Source organism: Astyanax mexicanus, chromosome 24 (assembly GCF_023375975.1).
Source record: "Astyanax mexicanus isolate ESR-SI-001 chromosome 24, AstMex3_surface, whole genome shotgun sequence".
In the NCBI taxonomy this organism is placed as follows: domain Eukaryota; kingdom Metazoa; phylum Chordata; class Actinopteri; order Characiformes; family Acestrorhamphidae; genus Astyanax; species Astyanax mexicanus.
This window is the reverse complement of record NC_064431.1, coordinates 15,916,274-15,930,432: the sequence shown is the minus strand read 5'-3', so window position 1 is coordinate 15,930,432 and position 14,159 is coordinate 15,916,274. Positions and strand designations below refer to the sequence as shown.

The 14,159-nt window shown below is 40.0% G+C and overlaps 1 protein-coding gene and 1 long non-coding RNA gene across 4 annotated transcripts in view; one reads left to right on the top strand and one right to left on the bottom strand.

The window, feature by feature from the left end:
* LOC125787471 (uncharacterized) overlaps nt 1-14,159 on the bottom strand; it is a 241,440-nt gene that overhangs the window by 118,501 nt on the left and 108,780 nt on the right. The window lies entirely within an intron of this gene.
* Nucleotides 1-14,159, top strand: part of itga7 (integrin, alpha 7) — a 56,942-nt gene that overhangs the window by 11,101 nt on the left and 31,682 nt on the right. For all 3 annotated transcript variants that reach the window (XM_007248364.4, XM_007248365.4, XM_049471709.1), the window contains exons 2-4: nt 12,049-12,176; nt 12,701-12,780; nt 13,623-13,878. In XM_007248364.4, coding sequence (XP_007248426.3) covers nt 12,049-12,176; nt 12,701-12,780; nt 13,623-13,878 — 464 coding nt within the window. The remainder of the gene's footprint in view (nt 1-12,048; nt 12,177-12,700; nt 12,781-13,622; nt 13,879-14,159) is intronic.

Below are 14,159 nucleotides of genomic sequence, written 5' to 3'. Positions count from 1 at the left end.
CTGTACTGTAGTTTTATCCAGGAGATCTGTGGAATGTGTGTGTGTGTGTGTGTGTGTGTGTTGTCTGCTCCTGTTTAAATAGAGGCCTAGTGCAGCTCCCTCATGCGCACACATACACACACACACACACACACACACACACACACACATTCCACACACTGAACGCTCATTTGCATGAAAATGACACAACATAAAATCTCCTTTTGAAAACCAACTTAAAAAGCTGACAATGACCTGCACCCCCCTCAACCACCCCTTACCCCCCTCCTTTCATCGCTCCACCCCCTCCACCCCCCCCCCCCCCCCCCAGGACCAATTCATTACTGACCCTCTCTCTCTTTTCCTCGCTCATTCACTCAATCACTCACTCGCCCAGATACTGGAGTGATTTACTGCAGGTCAGCACATCCAGGGAGCAAAACGTCCAGAACTGTACTGTCTCTAATGCTGGACTGACTTTTAAAAAGCATTGTATACATTACAGTTAGCATCAGAGTTGTTATTATTATATAACATCTCTATATAATATATATTCACACTATTATTCTATTATGTTATAGTTGTTTTAACTGTTGTTATAACTTTGAATATACTGTAGCTGTTATGGCTGTAGTTGTAGGGTTATATCTGTTTATTTATTATGGCTGTTATATATGTGGTTATATATGTTATACTTGTTGTTATACAAGTTACAGTTGTAGATATAGCTGTTATAGTTGTGGTCATAACTGTAATAGTTGCTGTTATTTGATTTATCTGTTGTTTAGCTGTTGGTTAAGCTGTTATAGCTGTTATATTGATAATTGTATCTGTATTTATAGATGTTACTGTTATAGATGTTATATATGCTATAGTTATAGCTGTTTTTGGTGTTATTCAGCTGCTGTATCTGTTGTTATTTGTATTATAGCTGTTAGTAGAGCTGTTATAGTTGTTGTTATAACTAGGATTTTAGCTATTATAGCTGGAGTTATTCCTTTTGTAGCTGTTGTTATCTGTGTTAGAGCTATTATTAGAGCTGTTAGAGTTGTTGTAACAGTTGTTATAACTAGGATTATAGCTATTATAGCTTTTGTAGTCGTCGTTTTAGCTGTTGTCATTGTTGCTATTGTACTATAACTGGGGTTTTAGCTGTAATATTTGTTGGGTTTACCTGCAATAGTTGTTGTTATATGTGTTATAGTTGGTATCTGCTTTATCTGTTGTTTAGCTGTTGTTGTAGATGTTAAATTAATAAATATATCTGTATTTATAGATGGTATTTTTATAGATGTTATAGCTCTAGATCTAGCTGTTATGGCCATTATTATTGGTGGTATTCAGCTGTTTTAGCTGCTGTTATTGGTATTATTCAGATGTTATTATTGTTATTGCTGTTATGGCTGTTATTAGAGCTGTTATAATTGTTGTTACAACTAGGATTGTAGATACTATAGCTGTGCTTGTTGCTGTTGTAGTTGTAATTTCGCTGTTGTAATAACTTGGTTCCTATCTGTTTAGTTGTTATAGCTGTTATAGTTGTGGTTCTACCTGCTATAGTTGTTGTTATACATATTATAGTTGTGGTTTTAGCTGTAATAGTTGTTGTTATACATATTATAGTTGTGGTTATACCTGTTCTAGTTGTTGATATCTGCTTTATCTGTTAGCTGTTGTTATTGGTGTTATTCAGTTGTTTTAATTGTTATAGCTGTTAGAGGTGTGGTAGTAGCTACTACAGCTGTTGTTACTGTTGTTATTCAGCTATTATAGTTATTATACCTGTTATAGCCAGTATTGTAGATGTTATAGTAGTTGTTATAGGTGTGAAATGTTCTTATGACTGGAATTATAGATGTTCTGCTGTTGTTATAGCTTTTATATTTATTATTATAGGTGTGAACTGTTGTTATAACTGGAGTTATAGATGTTATGCCATTGTTATAGCTGTTATATTTGTGGTTATAGATGTGTAATTCTTATAGCTGGAATTATAGATGTTCTGATGTTGTTTTAGCTGTTATGTTTGTTGTTATGGGTATTAACTGTTTGTAATAGCTGGAATTATAGAAGCTCTGCCGTTGTTATAGCTGTTGTAATTGTTGTTATAGATGTTGTAAAGAGAGACATACTTACACATGAACGCACACATGCATGCACGCAAACACACACACACACACACCTAGCAGAGATCAGGAGGGAAACTGGTGGCGTATTCCTTTAAATGCAGCCCCGGTGGGAGCAAGAGGAGGGCTCTCATTGATGTGGCATGGTGGGTGGGGGGGTCTCACACACACACACACATACACACTGCACCACTGCAGCTCTCATTTAAATTCTCCTCACTCCTGCTGAACTGCAGTGTTCAGTATATCAGTGTGTTCATATTTTTATTATCAGTGATTGATAAAAGCCATACACACACGAACACACACATATTCTCATATTTAACCTTCATTAGTTTGATATTGGCAAATGATGTGTCTTATTCTGAGTGATATTTGATTTGCTAGTGCAATAAAAATGTAAAATGTTAATAAATTACATAATATTCTTCTTTGAATCTTTGAATCAAGAAAATTGCACAGGTATTCTAGTTTTAAGATATTTTTTAATAGCTGTACTCTCACAGGTGCCCTCTGGTAGAAAAATGTATCAGTATGCGGACAAGCATTGTCCTGTTGGAATAGCACACATGAGTGTGACCTGCTGCTTTTCTGAGTTACTTCATGACAGTCTGGCCTGACTATCCACCATGTTTCATTCCTGTCCTGTCTCTGCTATTTCTTTCGTCAATAAATGTATTATTTGTAAATACTTAAATTAACCAATTTTTCAACACCTCTTACATAGCAACACCTAAGCAACCGACATCTTTATGTGTGCTCTCTAGTTATCATTGTAAATCCATGTGGAGGTTATACATATTTATTCAGTTTCACATAGTTTAAGCAGTAACATTTAAGCACCTAAAGCCTTGGACAGATATCCAGCTCAAGGATGACACCATGGTCCTTTAGGGACCTCAGAGGGAGCACTTGAAGGCTGAGAGTGTCATTAGGACAGTGTGTCGATGGAGAGTTTGTATTGATCTCAGAAAGATCAATGCAGCCATCAAGTTTGGCACCACTAAGTACTGATGAACTCCTGGAGAGGCCAGTACATCGCCATCCTGACCACTGCATCAGGTGCTGGCAGGCAGTGCTATTGGATAAAACCCAGGAATTGAATGTTGTTGCTATTACTGTGTAGTTGTAATTATAGCTGTTATAGTTGTGATAGCTGTGGTTATATCTGTTGTTGTACCTAGGATCAAAGCTGTTTAGCCGTTGTTACAGCTGTTATTACAAGGGTGATCCCTGTTTACCTGTTGTTATAACTGTTAGAACTTGGATTACAGCTGTTTAACTATTATTATAGATGTGATTTTAGATGTTGTCATTAAGCTTTTGGTATTGTTGTGGTTATATTCGGTACTGTCCAAGAGATCCACTGAATTTATAACCAAGGGTCTGTTTGAGTTTTTTTTCATGCCGTTTGGTCTATGTAATGCCCCAGTAACCCTCCACTGTTTCACAGCATGTTCTAAAAGGATGTTACGGCTGCTGTGCTGCATAGCTGGACAATGTGCTCATCTTCAGCACCAGCCAGAATGCCCACCTCCAGCTCATCTAAAAAGATAACAGCTAGGAACTGGTTAGATGTTAAATTTGGAGAAGTGTAAATGGGGTTTGATACATAGACAAACAAGCCATGAAGGGTCAAACAACCCAAATTATCACTTGGGATACAAAGCTAAGGTAGGTAGCAAGCAATGGATGTTCAAATCAGACAAATTAGCACTGGCATGCCTAGGATAGGATAGCTAAGAAGCTATAAAAAATAACCTCCACAATTAGCATTAGCAAAAGTCTAAAATTAAAGGACCAAACTGTGTTTAGAGGGGGTAAACTGGGGTAACTGAGGGATATTTGGGTAAACTAGTGCCTTAAGCTGAGTGTGGGCAGTGTGAGAGTTTAGTGGATGACGATGTTCTCTAAAATGTGTAGCAGCAGCTGCCTCTGTCCTTCAGCCTCTCATTCTTTACTCTTTATTCACACACCTACTCTCTCTGTCTCTCTCTCTCTCTCTCTCTCTGCTGATGTTGGAAGTGGGTGAGTATATTTACTGGATGCAGACTGATAGAAAGGCTCACATCGAGGATGTTCATACAGAGTGTAATTTCAGCCAATCCACAGCCTAGAATTTTGATAAAAGTATGCTTATATGGTCTTATGATTTCTCTGTGGTTTCCCTATGGTTCTCTGTGGTTCTCCTATAGTTTACCAAATATCTTTATGCTGTTCCTCTATAGTTCTTCTGCAGTTTCCCAATTGTTCACCATCAAGGGTGTCCGGTGGTTCATCTGTAGCCCTTATATGGATCCCTTAAGCTTCTAGTGTGGTTGTCTATAGTTCACATGAGGTTCCCCTGAGGTTTCCCTGTGGTTTCTCCATATTTTGTCTGTACACCTGCTATGATATCCATGTGGTGATCCTCATGCATTCCTTGAGCTTTTCTTGTGGTTACACTGAAGTTCCCCTGTGAATTCCTGATGTTCCCTCTGTGGCTGCCCCATTGTTCTCTCAATAGCTATCTTATGGATTTGCCATAGTTTACCTGTGATTCCTCTTAGGTTCTCCTGTAATTTTTCTAAAGTTATGAGTTTCCCCAAATGTACGGTTCTCCTGTGGTTCCTCCTTAGTTATTTGTTCCCAAGTTCCACTATGCTTTTTAATAGTCCCTACATGTTTTTGTGTAAGTTCTCTTGTGATTCTCTCATGGTTCTTCCAGTTTCCCAGTGGTTCCATTGAGGGGGGTTCCCGTGGTTCTCCTGCAAATACTTAAGAATTTTCTATGGTTCTTCAATGTTTATTCCTCTGTTTTTTATTGTTCTTCAATGGTTCACAATTGGGTATTGCATGGTTATGCTGTAATTATCCTGTGGTTCTCCTTAGTTCTGAGGTTCCCCTAATGAAACCCCAAATGTTCTTCTATGGTTCTTACATTGTTATCCTGTATATCCCCTATGCCTCCTATGTGTTTACCCAAATGATTTCCCTGAGGTTCCCTTTTGGTTACCCATGGTTTTCTTGTTGTTTCTCTTTTAAGGAGTTTCCTTAAGTTCCATCTGTTTCTTCAGTAGTTCTTCTTCTGGTTTGGTTGTGGTGACTTTAGAGTTCACTCATGGTTTCCCTAAGAGTTTCTCTATTTTTATGAGGTTCCCCTATTGTACCCTTTCTTTTATTTCTTTTATAGTTTATTCATTGGCTTTCTTTACATTTTTACCCTCATGCTTTTCTTGGGATTTTCCTGGTTCTCCTTTTTTATTATAGTTCTGCTTGTAAGTTTTTTTTCTGTGGTTCCTCTATATATTCTTCTTCCTTAGATTCCTGATTTTGCCAATGTGGTAACGTTATGGTTGCACCTATGGGTCTAATCAAGTTTTCCTGGTTCCTCTATAGATCTTCTATGATTCCCCATGGTTTAGTTCACCTGTGGTTCCCTATAGTTCCCCATAATTACTTTTTGTGAAATTGATTGTTTAAAAAAAGCAAAAATAGAAAAAAATATTCAGGTGACAAATATTTGCTGCAAAGGAATCAGCACTAAGAAATCATGTTATTAAAGTGGCAGATCAGATTAAAATGAATAAAGGTCTTGGAAGGATGTAATTACTCCACACTATCTCTGGGATCAGCTCAGATCTTCTGCCTGACAGATTGATGCTCCTCTTGGAGGTATGCTGAGTGACACAGAGGTGATCTAAACAAACACAGTCCCTTGTAATCCCCCTGCAGAATCAGAAGCACAGTGGTGTGGAATGGTATCAGCACAGATTGAGATGATAGAGGTCATTACTGAGCCGGACATTAAACCGGACATTATTGGATGGAATGAGTAGACCGGGCTAAAGAGAGGAGATGGAGGTAAAGGCGAGGGAGAGGGGGAGGGTCGAGTGACAAAAGCAGTGTGTGTGGTGGGGCAGGGGGCTGCAGGGGACTGCTGAGGTGCTGCTGTGGGGGTTGACCTTGCAGGCATTGCCATCAGGAAATAAGACAGAGGAAGATGTTCTTCTGACATTATTATCTTGTTTCTTAGAGTATCATCAGCTGTTTTAGTCATCTCACTGCAGATAACTGCTCATCTGCCTGTGTGCTAAATGTGGGACACCCTTTAAGCCTATTGCACTGATGTAACTCTATATATGAGCCACTCCTGGATATGTACTTGTACTTAAAACGGTAGCATTACATTTTTAAATTGTAGCTCCACCTCTAATTGCCATCACCTGATTAATTTGAATTGCTTGATTATCTGATTAAGGTGTTTTGTCATGTCTAAGATGTATGTTGTCAGTGTTTACTACCTCTTCACAAACTGCATAATTTAGCCACAATGCTAACAGCTGGGCTCAGCAGGGTTGGAGCCACAGTGCTACAAGGGATAGCAGCCAGGATGGGCAGAGTTACAACAGTTGTTGTGCTGTTCACACAAAGTCCAAAATGAACTGGTTCATATAAAGCAACTGAGTAAAATCTGAGTTTATAAATGTCTGATCTGTTTTATATTGAAATATGTACTCAACACAGAACTATATCAAATATTTAAGCACCACAGACATATTTTTAAGGTAGGTTTTTAAACTCTTTTTCTAAGCCTTTTAAATTCAGTGCTCTAGCTCTAGCTCACCAACCAATCAGCTCATAGCAGTAATGCTAGCTTGTTGACTGACTAAACTACATTTGCTGTAGAAAAATGGAAGAATACCGGCACGCATTCCTTGCTTTTTTAAAATATTATTCTACGTTTTAAACTTAAAGCAATACTCAGAATATTATTTAGTAGTTTGTCATTATTTTTAAATAAAATATGTAGACCAGTGGTTCTCTCTTTCTTTGAACTTATTGGCAGTATGTAGCTGCAGCTCCCAGTTGCAGACTGGGTCAGATATTTTGCATGCCAAATATTTGCTGGGCTCCTGCAACCAGTCAGCAATTGGTCGACGATGGCTCGGCAAGCGTCTTTTGGTAGTTTACACTACAAGACTGACTCAATCAACAAAAAACTGTATGTGACTGAAAACCTGGGCTAAAATCATGTAGTGTGAACCCAGCATTAGCTGTGATGCTGAGGTTTAGAAACCAGACTCACCAGTGTTGGAGTGGATTAGCCTAAATGCTAATAGCTGGGCTTCCAGACACATCAGTCAGACGTTAGCTGAGGTGTCTTAGATTTGGCAGTTGTTTCTCATGAAGCAGGTCTGTGCTGGTATTTGTTGTTTCAAATAAAAGGCCTCAAGAACTCCACAGAACTTGACAATTGCAATTATTTCGTAAACATTATGTACAAATTTGAAGCATCACTGCAACACTGGTTCTATTTGGAAAGATCTTAAATCACTTTTGGTGAAAAGTTGGAGATTTACTGTACATTTTGAGTATTTTGGGGTCTTTTTGCAGGATGCTGTGGTGTCGTGAACCGCTCGCCTCCCTCTAATCCTCGTTTATGAACGGGAGAACGTGTCACAGCAGCGATATTTCCTCTAAACGTCACAGTAAATCTGTCGGTGCGCTTTATGAATCTGACCCTGAGCGTTTCGTCTGCCCTCAAACCCACCCCAGACCTCACACACCCCAACACCTGCCTGCCCGTACACATGTGTTCACACACACATTCACAGGGTGTGCTGTCAGTCTAGAGTTAAATCAGGGTTCCTCAGCAGACGAGCAGAACCTGGCTGTTGGTGTGAGCACTGAGTCAGGGCTGAAACAATATGACCCAAACAGCAGCTGCTGGAGGGGTCAGGGGGGAGCTGAACCCTGCAGAGAGATGCCGGACCTGAGTGCAGTCAGTGTGACCGCACCAGTGCAGAAAGACCACAGATAAAAGCCTGTTTCTGGGGCACATTGTCATCAATGGTGCAGTGAAATGTGTTTAACAATAAGGCCAAAACTGTACAAAACTGTACATCTTACTTTCAACTGAACACTTGCTCTGAAATGTAGGTGCACACGCTAGTGGTGGTCGATATGGCCCTAAAATAATGTCACAATATTTCAAGGTATTTTTGCGATTAAAGATATTCCTGGAGCTATGACAAAACATTGGATTTTCAAATTATTTTCAATTAAAATTAAAGTTTGTTTAGTTTAAATATACTGTAAATAATAAAGTTGTATTACATTAAGTTGAAAGTATGTGTTAAGGTAAACAGTAACTTCCCAATACACTGATTTCCTATAACATAATAATAGTGTAGCAAAATTAAAAATGTAACAAAAAAGTAATGTATCAACAAAAATCTACCATAAAACTAAAGTGCAGCATATTAAGTGCATGCATATAAACTACAAATAAACAAAAGCAATACAAAACAGACTGCTTTCAAACATTTACTATTTTGTCTTTTTTTTGCAATAGTATTTCATACTATATTATACTGTAGCACCAGACAAAATATCAATATTATCAATAGTTTCATAATAAAATTTCTTATTGACCGTCAATAAGCATATCAAGGACATAGTCAGTACTCAAAGAACACCGACCCAACCGTACATGTCATTAGAGGGAGTGTAAAAAATCCTGTTTAATTGGATGATAAGCAGCAAAAAGAATTTTAAGAGAGCATTTTAATATCAGAACAGCAGAATCTGCAACCATTTTTAAGGTAATAGAATTTAGGGTACCTAAAAAAATGTTAAGGTGCAAAGTTGGATATTAAGCACATTATTTTTGGAGGAAAATGCTTTGATTCAACAAACCTAGACCTGGTGCCACCCAAACTGCTCTGATGTGTCAAGGCCTGAACTTCACAGCAGCACTGAAGATGTCCTGTGGTATTAAGACAAGCCAGTCTTGCCAGTTTAGGTCGACTTCACATGACCCAGTTTTAGGCCTGATTTACCAGTCACTGATTGTTTTTGGATATTTAAGACAAAACTGTCAAATCTGAGGCATATTACTGTTTGCTCTATATTGTTTGCTCAACCCGACTGATCACCACCTGATCGCTGATTCTTCCCAAGCCCCTGACAAATATATGGCAGGTTTAATATCTAGACCATTTGCAGATTCCAGGACTGGTACCTATGCACTGCTGTGATTAGTTCCATCCAATGAGACCACACAGGATGAGGAGAAAGCCAATGGCAGAGTTTATTCATTCTCTTGTTTATATTTATATTTTCTTTTTCTTAATCTCACTTGTTTCTTACAGATGTTTATTTTGAAAGGAAAATTAATTGCAGTTCCTTCTGGTGAAAGACCCTTTTATTTGTGCCCCTATACTGCTGGTCAGTCGTGTAGAGTTCAAACCACACCCACCTAAATATTCTCGATATTCCTTTCTTTTTTCATAGGTATTGTATCAAATAAAACTATCATGTCAATTGCATTGCATCAGTTCTTGCACATGTTTTTTGTGTAAAAACATGATTTTGGAGGGCAGACAGATTGGTGTAAGCTATGACCCTGTGTTGCTGTGTGATCATCTGCTTGGCGTGCAGTCCCAAAACCCACCAAAATATTCCTGATTTCAAGAGTACAGTGTAAATATGGCATCACTTATTGTCTTTTCCATTGGAAAACCTTTGGAGACCTGTTCAAAGTTCTGGAGATGCTTTGACCCAGTCTGACCCCTGTCTGTCCCTTTGGCACTTTGGTTCTGAGTTTCTGAGCTGAAGCTCACTGTAGGTTTGAGACGTTGTTACTGTTATTATTACTGCCACTATAATAATTATTATTAATACAGACTTTGAAAGATCACCCAGCCTTAAGGTTTACAACCAGGGCAGGAGTTCCAGGCTGGCTAGGAATGCAGGTTCAAGTGATGATAGATAACCCCCACCACTACCACCCCGCCTCCCACCACCCCGTCACACTTCACACAGTTATTTATCACACAGTAAGAATAGACAGGGGTTAGACTGGCAGGCGGGTTGCTGAGGAACTCCAACTCCGTCTGCACAGCACTGAACTGCACTTCTCACAACTGCACCACCCGGATGGTCGGCAGCAGTATGACGACAGGACTTAAACTCAGGCTCAGGACTCAGGATTCAGGATTCAGGAGTCAAACTCTGAACCAGAATTCTCTGAACACTTCATTTGTAACCTGATACCCAGAACCTCTGAATCACAGGAAAGGCGAACAGTGACAGGTGCTTCCGTTCCCACTGCTGTTGCTGCTGCTGGACGTCTGTCCAACTGTCAAGCAACTTCGTCATAAACACACACTCGTCTTCACACCTCATCACACTGCGACTTTAACACTGTTTTATTCGCTTCCATTCCCAAGTCATCACAGAAAGTGTCATAGCCAGAATGTTGCCCAACAGTGGGTTTTTAAAATAGACCTCCTGGACCAGCCGGCCCAAATAAGGCTGGGAGTAGTGTCACCTCCCAAAAATACCAGCAGCCATGCCATAATGTAAAAATACCCCTTTTCCCCCCACGCTCTGCTCCATGCACTGGGAAGAATGGGAGGGAAAATATACAGAACCCTCTAATGGGTTAATTACGTTTCCTTATATAACTAAACATTAAGGTTACATACGTAATATAATACTTTTCCAAACGTCTTGACGATCATGAAGAATCATAAAAACAGACAAGCCTTAATGTTCTGTTTGAATTGTTGCTCTATGCGAACATCCAGCACAAACTAGATATATGTAGGAGCTCTAGGAGCTCTACGCTACAGTGGTGATCCTATTTGTTTTTATCCAACTCCCGATGACAGCTTTTAAAATTATGTCATGGTATTTTGAAGAGGTGCAAACATTCATTGGTAAACAGTGTGCTGCAGCATTGGAAACAGCAGAGCTGGCTATTTTTCTGCTAAATAGGCAAACAAATAATTACTGAGCTTCAGTAAAGTTGCTTATCATAACTGGATAATTTATCACCATGACTACTGTAGTAGAACACTGAAATCGATATATATTTACTGATCAGCTACAGAGTAACACCTTTTAGACCTTTTAGATGAGTCATCGCTGCACTCTTGGGGTCCGTTGACCACTCCTGGGAATGGTCATTACTGTTCCACGTTTTCGCCATTTGTGAATAATAGCTCTCACTGTGTTTTTTTGTAGTCCCTTTTCCTGAATTTCTTTGGATATTGACATGATTTCTTTTTTTTTTTTTAAATTTTCCCATTTTCTCCCCAATTTACATAGCCAATTACCCAACCCACTCATTAGGACTCCCCCTATCACTAGTAATGCCCCAACACACCAGGAGGGGTAAGACTAACACATGCTTCCCCAATACATGTGAAGTCAGCCACCGCTTTTTTTTTGAGCTGCTGCTGATGCAGCATTGCCGAGCAGCCAGCGCGCTCGGAGGAAAACGCAGCAACTTGGTTCCAATACATCAGCTAACAGATGCCATGTGCTGTGGACATCACCCTTGGAGTGATGTGGGGAGAGCGCTCAAATTTTGCTCCCAATTTTGCTTGATGGCAAAGCTGCATGAGCGGGGGTTTGAACCTGTGCCCTCCCGCTCATAGTGGCAGCGCTTTAGACCGCTGGACCACTTGACATGATGTCTTTTAAGTATCGTTTGGTCTGCTTTGCTTTGTCAAGCAGGTCCTATTTAATTGATTTGTTGTTTAAGAACAGCTATGGCAGTAATCAGGCCTGGGTGTTGCTAGAGAAATTGAACTCAAGTGTATAAATTCACTGATCATCTACAAGTAACACTTGTTATTGCTTGATACTATGTTTAAATCTGGCAAACCATTCATGTCTGGGTAGGAGTGGGTGAGGCAGAAAACTCTTTCCAGTGTTTAGAAATTGGAATTCTGTAGCCATTTCACACATCTTTTGATGGTACTTTTATTTTTTTAAGGAGCCTCATGACCTTTAATGGACAATTCTTGAAAGAACCATCCACAAAGTGTATACTTCCTATTTGCTGTTAACTGATTCACACTAGCTTTCATTCACTGTTAGCACTCCATGTTTACACTAATTCCCAAGAATTAAGGCATAACTGTTGTCTTTCTTTTGTGTCGTTTAGGCTCCTGGTTGGGGCTCCTCGGGCCAGAGGTCTTGGGGCACTGAGGAACAGTCACCCTGGTGCTTTATACCGGTGTCCAATCACAGCAGAGGAGTATGACTGTGAGCGAGTGGACATTGATGGAGATGGTAAGTGTTGACTCAGTTTGTCAGTTAGCTATGTTAACATGAAGATTGTTTAGGATTTAGTCTGTATAAACTATCTAAACTGCGATTTCGTAAACATTTACTGATTCTTGTTGATTATATATCTAGTCTAGATATTCTGAGAACAATCAGGAAAGCAGTAAATGGCCAAAATAGTCATAAATATAAGATCTAAAATCTTCAGCCCAGAGGAGTATTCTCAAAAACGCTCATTTCAATCACATGAATGCTGTGTTTTTTGTGGACAAGGAGCCAAAACCAAGAGAAAGAGCCAAGTTATCAAAATATATATGTTAAATGTTTACTGGGCCAGAATAAGCAAGATTAAAGCCTTGGTTCAGACCAATCCTTTCCAAAAAAAACCTGATGAAAATGTGACAGTATGGTAATTCCCACAAGAATATCATTCTATAGGATTTTTTCACATTAGAATACACTGAAATCCTGACTGCTGAATAAGTGTTTGAGTGAATAGAGGTGCTGATGGTTTTTACTGGTTTCTGCAGTGAGCCTGGATCGGGAGAGTAAGGATAACCAGTGGCTGGGTGTGACGGTGAAGAGTCAGGGGATTGGAGGAAAAGTGGTGGTAAGTACAAGCTGTAAATGCTTTCCAATGTAGTTTGATCTCCATTGATATGATCTCCATTAATCTGATCTCCAGCTGCCTCTCAGTGAATGCACTTACGCACAGAAGTATGCTCTTCTAATACCCTGAGACTGTGACTGAAATTGACACTGGAATGAACTGAAGCTCACAGCATTTTTTTCCGTATAAGCCAATGAAATTTATGAGCCACTGGACGAAACCCTGAATTTCACATATAAGTTTGTTAAAAGTCTGTAAACAGCACAGTGCATTAATTAACTTTATTTCAGAACTCACTTTTTGTATGGGTGAAGCTTTAAACACAGCCAGGTTTGTTCATGCAACTGGTAAATTCATGTTTCTACCGATACTGAGGGCCCTTTTCCAACGGCATGGTGCCGGTGCTGGTGTCAAGTTCCCGAACGATTCTGTAATTCTCCCGAACTATTTTTTTCCACCACAGAATCACAGGTTCTCAGCTAGCAATGTTGGTGCCGTACTGGCCACACAATCTTACAGGTCTGGAACCAGTGAACCTGTGAATATTCAAGCATCATTGTAGCAAAGTTGTTTACAACATGCCCACATTCACTTACATAGTGAGTGAATTCTTAAAGCAGTGGAAACATGGGCTGGTTCTTACAGGTTTGCAGGTGTGCAGAAACCGGCACTGGATCCGGCACCAGCACTTTGACGCCGAACAAAGGGTATTAGTGAACTAAAGAGTCACTCCCTACATAGTACACTACAAATGAGGGACTTAACCATCTTTTCCAGACACAGCACGATATCTGTACAGCTACAGAGTAGTAATAACTGATCAGCGTTGAATGGTTTTGCAGGCATGTGCCCACCTGTACGAGCTGAGGCAGCGGGTCAATGAACTGTCTGAGACCAGAGACCCAATTGGACGCTGCTACATGCTGAGTGAGGACCTGACGGAGAGAGACGATCTGGACGGAGGAGAGTGGAAGTTTTGCGAGGGTCGGCCGCAGGGCCATGAGCAGTTCGGGTTCTGCCAGCAGGGACTGGCGGCTAGCTTTACACCGGACAATAACTATGTCCTGTTTGGAGCGCCTGGAACTTACAATTGGAAAGGTAAAGATTCTGACTGGTTTGGTTTTTGGAATCAGATTTAAACTATATTGTTGCTTTAGTGTAGATGACTGTGCATTATCTCCACCTGCCTAGCTGTCTAGGTACTTACCTTTAGGTGAATAAATTGAAGGGACACTGTACTGACCTACACCGATCACCGATGCCAATGAGTCCAAGACATAGCACTCTCTTCCGTCATCAGGGCATCATCCATTGTGTTGCTGGCCGGCACAGGTGTCTGTTAGCTGATGTACTAAAGCTGGGAAACCTCCACTTTCCTC